Source organism: Papaver somniferum, chromosome 7 (genome assembly GCF_003573695.1).
Source record: "Papaver somniferum cultivar HN1 chromosome 7, ASM357369v1, whole genome shotgun sequence".
NCBI classification, from domain to species: domain Eukaryota; kingdom Viridiplantae; phylum Streptophyta; class Magnoliopsida; order Ranunculales; family Papaveraceae; genus Papaver; species Papaver somniferum.
In genome coordinates this window covers 34,556,780-34,571,785 of record NC_039364.1, presented here as the reverse complement: position 1 = coordinate 34,571,785, position 15,006 = coordinate 34,556,780, and the positions used below count along the sequence as shown (strand labels likewise).

General features: G+C 35.5%; 1 protein-coding gene across 1 annotated transcript; it reads left to right on the top strand.

Moving 5' to 3' along the window:
* The first annotated feature begins 10,344 nt into the window (after nucleotides 1–10,344).
* On the top strand, nucleotides 10,345–14,834 carry LOC113296948 (probable alkaline/neutral invertase D). Its single transcript, XM_026545320.1, has 5 exons — nucleotides 10,345–10,616; nucleotides 10,954–11,441; nucleotides 11,544–11,975; nucleotides 13,585–14,143; nucleotides 14,250–14,834. The coding sequence occupies exons 2-5, from the start codon at nucleotides 11,052–11,054 to the stop codon at nucleotides 14,543–14,545; spliced, it is 1,677 nt and encodes a 558-aa protein (XP_026401105.1). The 5' UTR covers nucleotides 10,345–10,616; nucleotides 10,954–11,051; the 3' UTR covers nucleotides 14,546–14,834.
* The last annotated feature ends 172 nt before the right edge of the window (nucleotides 14,835–15,006 follow it).

The following is a 15,006-nucleotide window of genomic DNA, read 5'->3' as shown; positions in this document are numbered from 1 at the left end:
CTATCTTGAGACAAAAGTCGTTTTGTTATATAGACTTAGATTATACACATTCGCTATTCGAGCCGAGTTTATCTCGCCTATCTATTTCTCGAAATATGTGTTGGTAAGCTTTCGCTTTAACCAATTTCATCTTTACTTAGTGACGAAAGTCATGACAAGTTTCAATCACTTTGGAAATTGCTTACTTTGACGAAAAATAGTTTGCGAATAACAACTATAGAATATTAACCTCCTCTAAGAATGTTCCAATGATTGAAATGAGAGTTTAGATTATATAACCATTGGAGGATATAAGCATTATTGTGGAAACACATATATGTATAAGTCCTTATTCCTTGAACCGAAGTTTGCGAACTTTGTTGATCAAGAGAACCGGCATGGTGGCATGAGCCAAGTCCGCGAACCCAGTCCGCGAACTTGAGTAGGTTATATCTAAAAACGATGTTTGTGAACTTATTCTTATATAAACTAAGGAATGCAAATGCAAACCGTGGCTATATAGTTCATGAACCGATTCGAGTGAATCAAATCGTTTTTGCTTCGATTGTATCTCGTGTAGTTACATAAGATTTCCTTGCAATTGAACAACTCTCTAACTAGTTCATTTGAGTCACTCGAACTAGTTATGGTGAATAAGAATATGGTTGATATGAAAGTGATCATATGGCTAACCATTTGGTTGACTATTGTTGAACCAACAAATGTACAAGTTTGGGTACGGTTACACAAGCCTAGAAACGTGCATTTCATTTGTGTGTAACAAGCTAGTTTTCGATCTAACGGTTGAAAGATATTAGCTTGAATCTAAATCAGGTTTTCATCTAACGGTGAATATTGAATGCATTGTTACCAAGCTAACATTGATTGCAAACCCTGATTTGAAAGACTATATAAGGGAGAACTCTAGAAACTAGGAAACCTAATCCCCACACCTTCTTTGTGATACTAGTTGTGCTAAGCTAGAGTCGATTTTCCTTTAACCTTTGGTTTCTTCTTTTAAACCAGGTTAACGACTTAAAGACTTCATTGGGATTGTGAAGCCAGACCGATACTACTTTCTCGTAGTTGTGTGATCTGATCTTGTTGTTTCTATCGTACGAGTACAATTGTAATAATTGTCTTGAGATTGATATCTCCGATAGTCAAGATATAAAAGAAATCACAAACACTTCGTCTCATCGTTTGTGATTCCACAAAAAAAAATTCGCTGCGTCGATTAGGATTATTGTGAGGTGATTGATAATACTAGGATGTTCTTCGGGAATATAACTCCGGTTTATCAATTGGTTCTTGTTAACCTTGATTTATCAAAAGATGGAACAAAACTCGTAGGTATATTCATGGGAGACGGATTTATCTATCACCGTAGACTTTTCCGTGTGATACGGATTTGTTTATTAAATTCTTAGACTTTGGGTCGTAGCAACTCTTAGTTGTGGGTGAGATCAGCTAAGGGAATCAAGTACGTAGTATCCTGCTGGGATCAGAGACGTAGGAACATAACTGTACCTTGGATCAGTGTGAGATTGATTGGGGTTCAACTGCAGTCCAGACCGAAGTTAATTTGGAGTAGTTAGTGTCTGTAGTGGCTTAATACAGTGAGTGTTCAATCTGGACTAGGTCCCGGGTTTTTTTTTGCATTTGACGTTTCCTCGTTAACAATATTCTGGTATCTGTGTTATTTCTTTTCCGCATTATATTTTGTTATATAATTGAAATATCACAGGTTGTGCTTTGTTCAATCAATTATAATATCCGACCTTTTGGTTGTTGATTTAAATTGATTGAAACTTGGATATTTGTCTTTGGTACCATCCAAGTTATCTCTCTAGTATTTAATAAAGACTCGCAGATTTCTATTTGCTTGAGTATATATCAAATCGAGAGATTGAGATATAAACTCTTTGATATACTTTTTATCTAGATTGAGTCTGACTGTCTAGTTGATTCTCTAGAAAGTATATTGGAGTTTGTACATACAATTGGTATCAGAGCAGGCAAATATTGGGTGTGGTTGTTGTACCCACACTTTTTCAATTGGTATCAGAGCAGGCAAACACGTTTAAAAGACCTTACAAGTCTGTGTTTGTGGCAATCCGAGTCTGAGGACAGAATCTCTGACATATACGCATACCAAGATGTCTTCTAAAGTTTTTAACTATGCCAAATGTCTTGGGAATACCTCAAAGGATTACTCCTTAGCTGATTCTTCCGAATCCCGAGTTAAGAAGATTGGTTCATCTCGTGATGACATATCTCTCTCTGATGAGACATTGGGCACTATGGCAAAAGCTGAGATGAAGCTCACCAGAATCTCAAAAAACTCTACTGAGATTATTAATTTTCAGGATCATGATCAACTTATTGACGAATTTGAAAATTCTCTTGATCGAGAACATGAACTCTATAGCATCATTGAGTCCTTCTCTAAGAATATTGATAAACTTCTCCAAGAGACTACTCTACAGCGTGAAAAGATTGGTGTTCTTGAGGATATTGTTAAGGAAGACTCAATTAGAGAAACGTTTGATCGAGACGCATTCATCAGAGCTTTACAGTCTTCGTGTCGAAAAAGAGAAACTAGAAGCATCCCTTACTCTAGCCAATGAACAGTGCAGATCCTTGGAAAAGGAAAACTATGTCTTAAGGAGAAATTCTTCTGTACAAACTAATTCTCATGGATTGCAGTACATGAAGGATATTCCAGAAGAAGTTTGTGTCAAGAAAGGTTTACATAACTTGCAATCTTCTCATATGGCTATGAAGTTAAAACAGGTGTCGTTTATTGATTCTCCACGAACCTGTACATTCTGTGGGAAAAAGAATCACTATGCTATCCATTGTTTTGCCAGGAGGAAACAAATTTCTAAACTTCATAATTTGCTTCTTTCCACTGTCAGTGTGACAAATAGTCAGTTGAAAACTGCAGTGAATTGCATGCCCACAGAAAACCAGAAGCCTTATAAATATGATCTCCTTCCTAGAAATCATCACAAGGTTCAAATGCTTTCTAGTGGTATAAATTATTGTGCTGCCGATAAAAGCATTCCCTGTGTTTGTAAGACTGTTTCTGGTAATTCTAAGTCTAGAAAATGGATTCCTATCTATTCCGATCCTCTTGAACCAGATGCAAGAGGTCCTAGACTTAGTCCTCAGAGAAAGCCTTCTGACGGATATGATAAACATACCGTGTCTTACTCTTCTGGGATGAAAGAAAACCGAAGAAAGGCGAAGAACACGAAGATCAAACTGTCAGACGATATATACAACTCATTTCTTGATCATCACAATGGGATTAATTTCCACTCTATCACCTGACTCCAGGTATTCTTTTACTTGTTTCTAACTTGAGAGGTACAAGGAAATTTATTGAGAAATGCTCAAGTATGTTGTATATTATTTCAGTTTGGTTTTTGTGCGAGTTTTTGTGCTAACAGTTCACAAACGTCTGCGTCCTTCTCTTGAGAGTTCTTAGGGTTTCCAAAAATAAGAGTTTCTTTCTCCTGTTTACACACACATATATATTACTCTATATTGTGTCTCTCCATCCCTAACAAAAATTATATGGAGAACTCTGCAAAATCTCAAGAGATTGTGCATCTTGATATGGAGGAAGACGCTCAAGGACGTGAGTCAATTCAAGAGCTGGTTCTAAAGAAGATGCTTGAAAGAAAGGATCACAACTCCTGGATTGATGATTCTGTCAAGGATTTGATTCGTGTTCAAAACGATTCAAAGGTCGAGTTTGCAAATCTTCAACTGCAAATAAACCAACTCTTGAATGGTCAGGACAGAATCCTTGCTAATCAGAATATTCTGATACGGAATCAAAAGAAGCTCATCATGGAATGCACCAAGGCTAGACAGCTTGCTCGGGTTGTTGATCGCAAAGTTAGTGTTCTAACTCATGAACATGGTGTGTCTACAGTCAAGAGAATAAAGGAAATCAGTGATACCTTCTTTGATGGATTCATTGAAAGATATGAGGTTCTCAACAAACTTTGATTATCTCCTTTATTTGCCTAGTAAATCTTCTATTTTCTTGTTTTTGTTAGAAGAATAACTAGAGTTTGGAATAGCCATTATTGTGATTACACATAGCTATGTCCAACGTTTTCATCTTCATGTTTTTAGATTTATTGGCTTAAACTCTAAATTTGTTTGGAAGATGATTTTTTGCAGTATTAATCTTTATGGTTTTATATATTGCAATATTGTTATGGGATATGTGTGTTTACGTCTGTGAACTTAGACTGTCCCATATCTTGTCAAAAGTAAAGTCTTTCATATGTCGATATGCATGTATTGATAAAAGAATGAATAGAATTTTGACAAATACAAAAGTTAAGCATATTATGTCAATTATTGATGGAAGATAGGTTAAAATCTTTTGTTTGCAAGGATTATGTCTATTGAATGTCGTTATGCAAATAGTGATGGAAAATAGAATGAATCCTTGTATATTCCGCAGTATTGATCTTCCCTGATCCATATTTTATGTATTACTGTGAGGCTCCGTAAAGTGTCTTATGTTGAGCATAAAATGACCAAGTTGATTATTTTTATGATTATCTATGTTGTTGTTCCGTGAGGTACTTTATGTCGAGCATATTCAACTAAATTAATCATCTTGTTTGGTTATTTAGTTGTTGCTCCGTAAGTTTTCTTATGTCGAGCATGACCAATTAAATTGATTAGTTTGGTTGTGTATTTCGAATAGATTAATTATGGGTTCTCTTGTGATTAATCTAATTGTATGTTTTTAAGTCTCCATAAGTTCACTTATGTTGAGCATTTCTCGATTAAATTAATCCTGGGTTCTCTTGTGGTTCGTTTAATTGAATATTTTTGGATTCAAATTCATACTTGTATGAGATTTGTTATGCCCAAAGAAATCCTTCTTTTCTTTCGAAATTAAGGTCGCTCTTGTTGTTCTTTCGGGAATGACATTTTATGGGAGAGAGTTCTTAATTGAACTTGTGCTTAATTTCCAAATCATTGTAGGGAGTGCGGCTGTGGAATATATAGGGGTTATCTTGTATCTTTACAAACTCCTTGATGAATGCATTTAGCTTCGGATTTATGATTGCATCTAAATAAGATGATATATTTTTGTTTTCTTTTGGTCAAGAAATGTCTATTTCGGAAATTTCCTTAGGATCCCGTTCTTGTACCTTTGCCAATTTTATTAACAAAAATGGGGAGAATTAATATGTAGTTCACACTACAAATACATATGGTTTTCGGATCATTATGTAAGGGGGAGTGGTTTCCATGTGAGATGGAGTATTGACTAAGGAGAAATGATACATATCACCATAGTATTGTTGTTGAAGTTGTGATACAATTGAACTTTGACGTTGTGTAATGATACTATGACACTGTATAACAATGATTGAGAACTCTTGTTGTCTCGTTGTTATAGCTATGGATTTTCAACAACGATGATGTTGAACTTACAACCTTTGGGATCATTGGAGTACTTGGAAGTGACTAAGATTTCAAGTAATGTTGAAGATTAGGCGTATGAAATAGGAGCTACAAAAGTTAATTTATCTATTTTTTTGTATTCCATATGTATTGATAGTTTTGGCACTAAAATTGACAAATGGGGAGATTATTAGAGCATTGCTCGGTCGAACTCACATGCGTTGCTATCTCAAGCATGTTTGTCAATGTTAGTGATCAAAACTATAAGTCTTGATTTCTAGTCTACGATAGCTAAGGTCTCGGACTAAGATAGAAAGTGTAGTTGAGCTCAAGAACTCCATGGCAATCATCATACAAGACGAAGGACTAATCAAGGAACCGGTGGATCTTTATCGACTAAAAGGTATGTGGAGACTTGAACTTATCTATCACTCAAAAGTATATTTATCTCCTATCTTGAGACAAAAGCCGTTTTGTTATATAAACTTAGATTATACACATTCGCTATTCGAGCCGAGTTTATCTCGCCTATCTATTTCTCGAAATATGTGTTGGTAAGCTTTCGCTTTAACCAATTTCATCTTTACCTAGTGACGAAAGTCATGACAAGTTTCAATCACTTTGGAAATTGCTTACTTTGACGAAAAATAGTTTGTGAATAACAACTATAGAATATCAACATCCTCTAAAACTGTTCCAATGATTGAAATGAGAGTTTAGATTATATAACCATTGGAGGATATAAGCATTATCGTGGAAACACATATATGTATAAGTCCTTATTCCTTGAACCGAAGTTTGCGAACTTTGTTGATCAAGAGAACCGGCATGGTGGCGTGATCCAAGTCCGCAAACCCAGTCCGCGAACTTGAGTAGGTTATCTCTAAAAATGATGTTTGTGAACTTATTCTTATATAAGCCAAGGAATGCAAATGCAAACCGTGGCTATATAGTTCATGAACCGATTCGAGTGAATCAAATCGTTTTTGCTTCGATTGTGTCTTGTGTAGTTACATAAGATTTCCTTGCAATTGAACAACTCTCTAACTAGTTCATTTGAGTCACTTGAACTATTTATGGTGAAGAAGAATATGGTTGATATGAAAGTGATCATATGGCTAACCATTTGGTTGACTATTGTTGAACCAACAAATGTACAAGTTTGGGTACGGTTACACAAGCCTAGAAACGTGCATTTTATTTGTGTGTAACAAGCTAGTTTTCGATCTAGCGGTTGAAAGATATTAGCTTGAATCTAAATCAGGTTTTCATCTAACGGTGAATATTGAATCCGTTGTTACCAAGCTAACATTGATTGCAAACCCTGATTTGAAAGACCATATAAGGGAGAACTCTAGCAAATGAGAAACCTAATCCCCACACCTTCTGTGTGATACTAGTTGTAGTAAGCTAGAGTCGATTCTCCTTTAACCTTTGGTTTCTTCTTCTAAACCAGGTTAACGACTTAAAGACTTCATTGGGATTGTGAAGCCATACCGATACTACTTTCTCGTAGTTGTATGATATGATCTTGTTGTTTCTATCGTACGAGTACAATTGTAATAATTGGCTTGAGATTGATATCTCCGATAGGCAAGATATAAAAGAAATCACAAACACTTCGTCTCATCGTTTGTGATTCCACAATATTTTTTTTTTCGCTGCGTCGATTAGAATTATTGTGAGGTGATTGATAATACTAGGCTGTTCTTTGGGAATATAAGTCCGGTTTATCAATTGGTTCTTGTTCACCTTGATTTATCAAAATACGGAACAAAACTCGTAGGTATATTCGTGGGAGACGGATTTATCTATTACCGTAGAATTTTCTGTCTGATACAGATTTTTTTATTAAAGTCTTCGACTTTGGGTCGTAGCAACTCTTAGTTGTGGGTGAGATCATCTAAGGGAATCAAGTACGTAGTATCCTGATGGGATCAGAGAGGTAGGAGCATAACTGTACCTTGGATCAGTGTGAGATTGATTGGGGTTCAACTACAGTCCAGGCAGAAGTTAATTTGGAGTAGGCTAGTGTCTGTAGCGGCTTAATACAATGTGTGTTCAATCTGGACTAGGTCGCGGGGTTTTTCTGCATTTGCGATTTCCTCGTTAACAAAATTCTGGTGTCTGTGTTATTTCTTTTCCGCATTATATTTTGTTATATAATTGAAATATCACAGGTTGTGCGTTGTTCAATCAATTAGAAATCCTTCCTTTTGGTTGTTGATTTAAATAGATTGATACTTGGATATTGGTATGTGGTACCATCCAAGTTATCTCTCTAATGTTTGATAAAGACTCGAAAATTTCTATTTGCTTGAGTATATATCAAATCGAGAGATTGAGATATAAACTCTTTGATATACTTTTTATGTAGATTGAGTCTGACTGTCTAGTTGATTCTCTAGATAATATCTTGGAGTTTGTTCATACAGATTGCTAAGCGAAATATTGGGTATGGTTGTTGTACCCCCACTTTTTCAAGTTACCAAGTATGTCGTTCTAATTTGATCCAACTACTTTTGTGCTAGAAATACTTAAATTTTAAATTACATCCCATTGCAGAAATTAAAACCCAAATTATCAAAATGCCATTGAGGATACAATCAAACAATGGGGAGTATGTAGAGAAATTTTGGTAATAATTTTCATGTTGTGATTTTCGTTTGTGTGTTTTCTTAAATCCAAAAGTCCTGGTAAAGATAATGTATTGATGAACGAAATCTAAGATGCATGTTTAACCTTTTTATGCTGAAAACTCATCTCAAAATTTCATATTGTTTTATACAATCACATATCTCATATGGAGCTCTAGTAATATGTTATCGATATTTGTTTAGGAATCATGAATTTTGAAAAATCATTATAAATCTCTTTTTTCTTTTTCTGATTGCAATGCTTGTACATAAAAATGAGCATTGAAGTTGTATATGTTGAAATACAAAATCTAGAAAAATTTGGGTAGATATTGTTGTATAAATATGAACATATTACTTAAGAATCAATGCATTCATCTCGGCGTGTACCATATTGATTAGGGTAAATAGTACCATCCTAAAGAAGAATGTAACACTGCGTAAACTGATACGTTTCATAGTTTCGATTTGAGAAACAAGAGAGTGAGATATATTTCTAATAATAAATAGAGAAGGTTTCGATTGAATAAATTAATTGTTTTTAGGAAATCTCTAAAATCGTCAATTTAAGGTTTTCAATTCTCGGTTTTGTTTTTAATCCAGGTGTCTGCCACATATGGAGCTAGCTACTAAAGCTGTCTGAAATCGATGTTTAAGTAGCATAGTTGTTTCAAAAACTTTACATGAAAACCTCTTCCTCCTAGCAAGAACAAAATTAACTTTGATGGTTTGCTGGTCCGAATATTGCAATTATCAGGAATAATATCTCACAATTTCGAGGTAACCTTGTTGCTAGCAAAGAGTTTCATATCATTGTTATTAACACGTTGAGGTTTGAACTTCTGATTTTCCTTGGCGTATCAAATATTCCATCAACCGAATTAGCGAAAACTTCGCTAGGTACAAGTCAGTTCAGCTTTATCGAAAAGATGTGGCTTGGCTCATAATTTGGCAATTTATGTTGTTTCTAAACACTCTTCTGAGATGTGATTTTCATATTTTTATTTTATACTTATAAGAATTTTTATCGCGTAACAATATACTTTTTTTTTTTCTTTCTCATTTGTTTTGTCTTCTTTTTCTCATAGGTAAAGTCACATATTTTGCTATTATTCAGGAGTGAAGCAAAACAGTAATTCATTTTACCAAAGTGATCAAAAATGAAATTCATTTGCAAATACAAACAATCACCCGCATGTACATTCTGATAAATTCATGCCAACATTAAGCGGCAAGGACAAACAACCTGCCTACTTTGATAAATTGCATAATACCTGAATCCTCTTAAATAATGTTTTTTCTGTCCCTCCTCATGCCACGAATTTGGGTACGAGAAGGAGAGGGCAGCTGATAATTAGAAAAGTGCGCACCTAGTTTTCTTTTAAACTGCTGGTTTACGCTGAAGTTTAGCAGAAAACAGGGCTGAAGCAACACTTTCCGTCCCCTTTTTTCTTTGCTTGTATTATTATTTTGAGAATCAAAGCAAGTCAAATGCAGGAATCTTAAGATGAAGATTACGGAATCATAAAAAGAATAAAAAAATGTGTACTTCCTCGACAATAAAATCATTATTATAAATCTCTAAACCAATATTAATTTACTCGACCAAGAGGTCCTCCTTGGGAATCACAATAGACAAAGCTACAAAAATTATTTGTGCCCAACTTGCAACAATGATTTCTCTCGTACATTATTTGTTTTTAAGAAGAGACAGACATGTCCCATGCAATAGCTCGCTAATGGATTGGCCAAACGGCTTGTTAGGTGCTTTTAATTTAATCTCCAAACGAACCATCTTCCATTCTCAAAGTTCAGGTTTGAAATGCTCAGACCTACTTGTCAATGACACTTACAGCTTAGGTTCTAAAATAATTCAATCAGAAAAATACGAATGCGACTATGTAACGCAAATGTGCTCTTTTCACGCCACTACAGCGGTGATCATTGCGACTCGCTGCAATCTCTCACCGAGTAACATGAATTCGTCCAGCTTTAACCATTTCGAAGATTCAGAACACTCAGACACACACCAACATTGCAGATGACGGCATATTTGTTAATTGAGAAACGGAATTTAGTTCGGCTATAAAAAATAAAATTGTGAGCACTGATAATGCGCATTTAACAAAGTATTTAGTATAACGTACGGAGTACATATTGTTTCATTTCTTGTAGTTTAATTAAAGAGAGGGAACAAGGGGTTTTCTGTCGTTTCGTTCCACGTAGGAAAGAGGCGAGGGTTATTATTACCAGCAGCAGCAGGGGGCTGGTAACTCCACCTTCCTCGTGTTATAACCGATGATAATTGATAAATAACCCAGTGAAACTCTTCTTCCACCAGCTTGATGTACTTTTTGTTTCTTCTTTCAAAGAAAGGGAATCTTCTACTGTAACCTCCTTCAACTATTTATACCACTTTCTGAACTCATGCTCACTTTTTCCTTTCTTTCTCTCTCTTAAACAACAAACATTAGTGTGATTTCCGGCTAACTCATCGGGATCTTACCGTTGATTCCACCGGAATAACCATTCTTCTCTTATTTCAACAAGGTGTGTAATCTCTTCTCTTACCATTTATTAAACCGTTTTTAGACTCATTTTCGTATCGTTTGCCAGATCTGATTTATATTTCTTCTGTTTTCTAGATCAAACTTGATCTATTACTTAGCTGAAACTTTTTTTTTTTTGGAAATTTTTAGTTAATTAAGATGATAATGAGTTGTTAATTGTATAATATACTTAAATAGTGTCTTGTAATAAAGATCTAAATTAAAATTTTATTTTTCTTATCCTTATCTTTTAATTAGTTTTGTTACCTTAATAGTTGTTTTTATTATAGAAATTAAGGAAATATTTACATTACTCATTAAGCTTTGTTGAATTGTAGATCCCTGTTAAGCTCTACTTCGGATAGGAGGAGGAGCAGTAAAGAGAAGAGTAGTGATTTAGAGAGAGAGAGAAAGAGTAGGGGGAGAGAGGAGAGGTATGGATGGAAATAAGGATTACAATTTGAGTAGCTTAAGAAGTGTAAATTCACACTGTTCGGCTTCCGAAATCGATGATTATGATTTCTCAAAGCTTCTTGATAAACCAAGACCATTGAACATTGAAAGAAAGAGATCATTTGATGAGAGGTCTCTTAGTGAATTGTCTATTGGACTTAGTAGAGGACTAGACCTTGAAACATGTTCTCCTGGTGCACGTTCTGCTTTCGACACCCCCGCATCCTCGGCTCGCAATTCATTTGAGCCTCATCCGATGGTTTCTGAAGCTTGGGATGCTCTCAGGCGATCATTGGTTTTCTTCCGGGGTCAACCGGTTGGAACAATTGCTGCTTATGATCACCAATCAGAGGAAGTTCTCAACTATGATCAGGTGAACATTCGTTCGTTGTTATTAATACTTCATTTACTTGTTAAATTCAAAATAACTTGGGATTAAGATAACTAATTTATTAGTTTTTAATGTTTTAAATAGGTCTTCGTTCGTGATTTTGTGCCGAGTGCTCTGGCCTTCTTAATGAATGGTGAGCCAGAAATAGTAAAGAATTTCTTATTAAAGACTCTTCACCTTCAAGGATGGGAGAAAAGAATTGATCGGTTTAAGCTTGGAGAAGGTGCGATGCCGGCGAGTTTTAAAGTTCTCCATGATCCTATTAGGAAAACAGATACTTTAATCGCAGATTTTGGTGAGAGTGCAATTGGAAGAGTTGCTCCTGTTGATTCTGGTTTTTGGTGGATTATTCTGCTTCGTGCATATACAAAGTCCACTGGGGATATGTCTTTGGCAGAAACAGATGAGTGTCAGAAGGGTATGAGGCTTATACTTGCTTTGTGTTTGTCAGAGGGATTTGACACGTTTCCAACCTTGCTCTGCGCAGATGGATGCTCCATGATTGATCGGAGAATGGTAAGATTGTCGTTATCCTATTTACGAATACTTTCCTAATTATCTTGCTTGCAAATACAGCTCATATGTGCTTATTAGATTGAAAACAAGCTAAATAAAAACAAAACTTTAAAAGTCCAGAGTCTTCTTTTTAATATGAACGTGGCTTTAAGAGATCCTAGGTGTTCAGGCATGCACTTTGATGTATTTTGACCAAATATATTCCCATAGATTCCCAATTCTGAAAGTCCATGAAAGTGGTTCTCGTTCGTGCGGATAAATGCAAAGTCACTATTAACTTGTTGATTTCTTCAAAATTCACTAGTTTGTAACAAGTAAGAGTATCCTTTTATGTTCCAATATGTATTTCATTTTTTTAATTTTTTCTTTTTTGGCTCATTCATAGTTTATGCAACCTCTGATCAGTTTGACCAACTCATTTACCTCGTTGGTTCCCTGGCTAGTGAACACATTTAAAGACAAGTCTTTCACGTGTCAACCTAATTAAAATTTTAGTTAGAAAATAATTTCTTTACAATATTTCCTGATTGGCTAAAAAATATTATAAAAGTTCCAGCGTGTACTTCTATAAGTGCGGTCTGTTATTATGTTTATCGAAAAAAGAGTAAGTTTGCCACCGTAGTTGGATATTTAACGGAAATAAACTACGAGGAATATCTTAGAAATACTCGGAGTCTGTTTTTTCTTTGTTCTCATCTCTTATCTTGTGGTTCTATACATTTCAGTCCATCTTCGATTGTGTTTATAATCCTGAATCAAAATGGCAACCTTTGAGCTGGCTGTCATATAACAGTCATAGTCTAGTATGATATTTGAAGGTCTCACAAATTTCCTTCATCCTCAACTAGATTTGCATAACATTATTCACCATCCTTTATCTATGTTCCCCTACACATGTCTATCCGCAAACCTCTCATGCGTCAGGTTTAACTTCATGTTTCCACCTTTTTTTTCAAAGACTGCTCTCATACATTGCTAATCTTCTTTTTGGCTAAATGAAACTAGTACAATGGTTTAGAGGTATGAATGTGGTATAAGGAGTTGCTGAGTTCACTAGTTTTCAGTGGAGATCTGTAATGATTTTCACTAAGCAGCTTTTGCTTGAATTTCTAACACTGTTTTCCTCCACCAGTAACTAAATGGCTTTCTATTAACATGCATCTTTGACTTGCATGGAATTGTTGGTAAAGTTTCCATCTCACGTCCTCAAAATAAATAAATAATTATTTGTCTACTCGATTTCTTCCTGCTATCATTAAGTCATACGTAGTATTTATTGGTGCTTGATGCAAAGTCATTGATTTGAATGTATCTTAGAGGTTTGGGAAATGACTTCTATGGACTCCCCAGTTTGAAGGTCTTAGATTTCCTTAAGTGTAGGATCATTACGGAACTACTTGAAATCTGTAGGATGGTGTTTGGGACCCGTGCAGCAGTTGGGTGGTATATTCCTTTCAAAGAGTACTCACTAAATGTTTACCTGTTGCAGCCTCTCTGCAAAGTTGGATCTTAAAATTTTAGGCCCATGAGCCCATCTTATTTTCTGGTTTTTGACTTGTATTTACATGTTTTAGTTTTGTTTCTTTTGATGCTAACTCACTTTTCACAGGGAATTTATGGTTATCCTATCGAAATTCAAGCGCTCTTCTTCATGGCCTTGAGGTGTGCGTTGACCTTGCTTAAACATGATGCAGAAGGAAAAGAAATGGTGGAGCGAATTGTGAAGCGTTTGCATGCTTTAAGTTTTCACATGCGTAGTTACTTCTGGCTTGATTTCCAGCAGCTTAATGACATATATCGTTACAAAACTGAGGAGTATTCTCACACAGCAGTTAACAAATTTAATGTTATCCCCGATTCAATTCCAGAGTGGGTGTTTGATTTTATGCCAACTCGTGGTGGATATTTTATTGGAAATGTGAGTCCTGCTAGGATGGATTTCCGTTGGTTTGTCCTAGGTAACTGTGTTGCCATTTTATCTTCTCTTGCAACTCCTGAGCAGTCCATGGCAATAATGGATCTTATTGAAGAGCGCTGGGAAGAGCTGGTTGGCGAGATGCCTCTAAAAATATGCTATCCAGCTATTGAGAGCCATGAATGGAGGATAGTAACAGGTTGCGATCCCAAGAATACCAGATGGAGTTACCACAATGGTGGATCATGGCCAGGTTAGTCCATCTTGCAACTCTCTGAAACTTCGGTACCTTTCTACATGAGTAATTGTTAAACTGATGTGTTCTTTTTCATGTTGTGTTATTCCCCCTATCATGACAGTGCTTTTGTGGATGTTAACGGCTGCATGTATCAAAACGGGAAGGCCTCAAATTGCCAGACGAGCGATTGATCTAACTGAGAGTCGAATGGCTAAAGATGGTTGGCCAGAATATTATGACGGGAAACTCGGAAGATATGTTGGAAAACAAGCAAGGAAGATGCAGACATGGTCTATTGCTGGATATTTGGTGGCAAAAATGATGTTGGAAGATCCATCTCATTTGGGTATGGTTTCTTTAGAAGAAGACAAACAGATGAAGCCAGTGCTTAAGAGATCAAGCTCATGGACTTGCTGAGAGGAAAAAAGGAAGATAACTGGAAAGAAATGAGAGGAAAAGAAAGAGAGAAAATAGGAAGGCAGAAAAAAAAAAGTGTGAGATGTTTGTTAGTTTTAAGTTTAATTAGTCTTACACAAATATTCTTTCGCAATTTCTATTTTTGTAGGGGTTGGTTTGAAAAAAACTGGTTTTTGTGTAGAATAACATCTTCTGTGACAGGCATCTCGCTTTTCATATACGAAAGATTTGATGAATGTTGTTTACTTCAGACGTAGTAATTCTCATTTAGAAGAGGCTGAAGTAGTTTACATCATTTGTTATAACGAATAATTGGATGCTGCTTAATCTAGCCTGAAAGTATTCAAGTGTAAGCAGTAGGCGTGATATGTTCAAAATTTCCAAGCATCTTTAATGTTTCATGTTAGGGACTTCAGTTGACAGAAAAACAAAGCTGATGTGCCAAATTTGCAGGATTCGTT

Excerpts from the sequence above, each read along its gene's own strand:
- LOC113296948 (XM_026545320.1), top strand. The coding sequence starts at position 11,052 with ATGGATGGAAATAAGGATTACAATTTGAGTAGCTTAAGAAGTGTAAAT. Across the intron at positions 11,442-11,543 it reads AAGTTCTCAACTATGATCAG|GTCTTCGTTCGTGATTTTGT; the intron begins GTGAACATTCGT and ends TGTTTTAAATAG. Across the intron at positions 14,144-14,249 it reads CAATGGTGGATCATGGCCAG|TGCTTTTGTGGATGTTAACG; the intron begins GTTAGTCCATCT and ends CTATCATGACAG.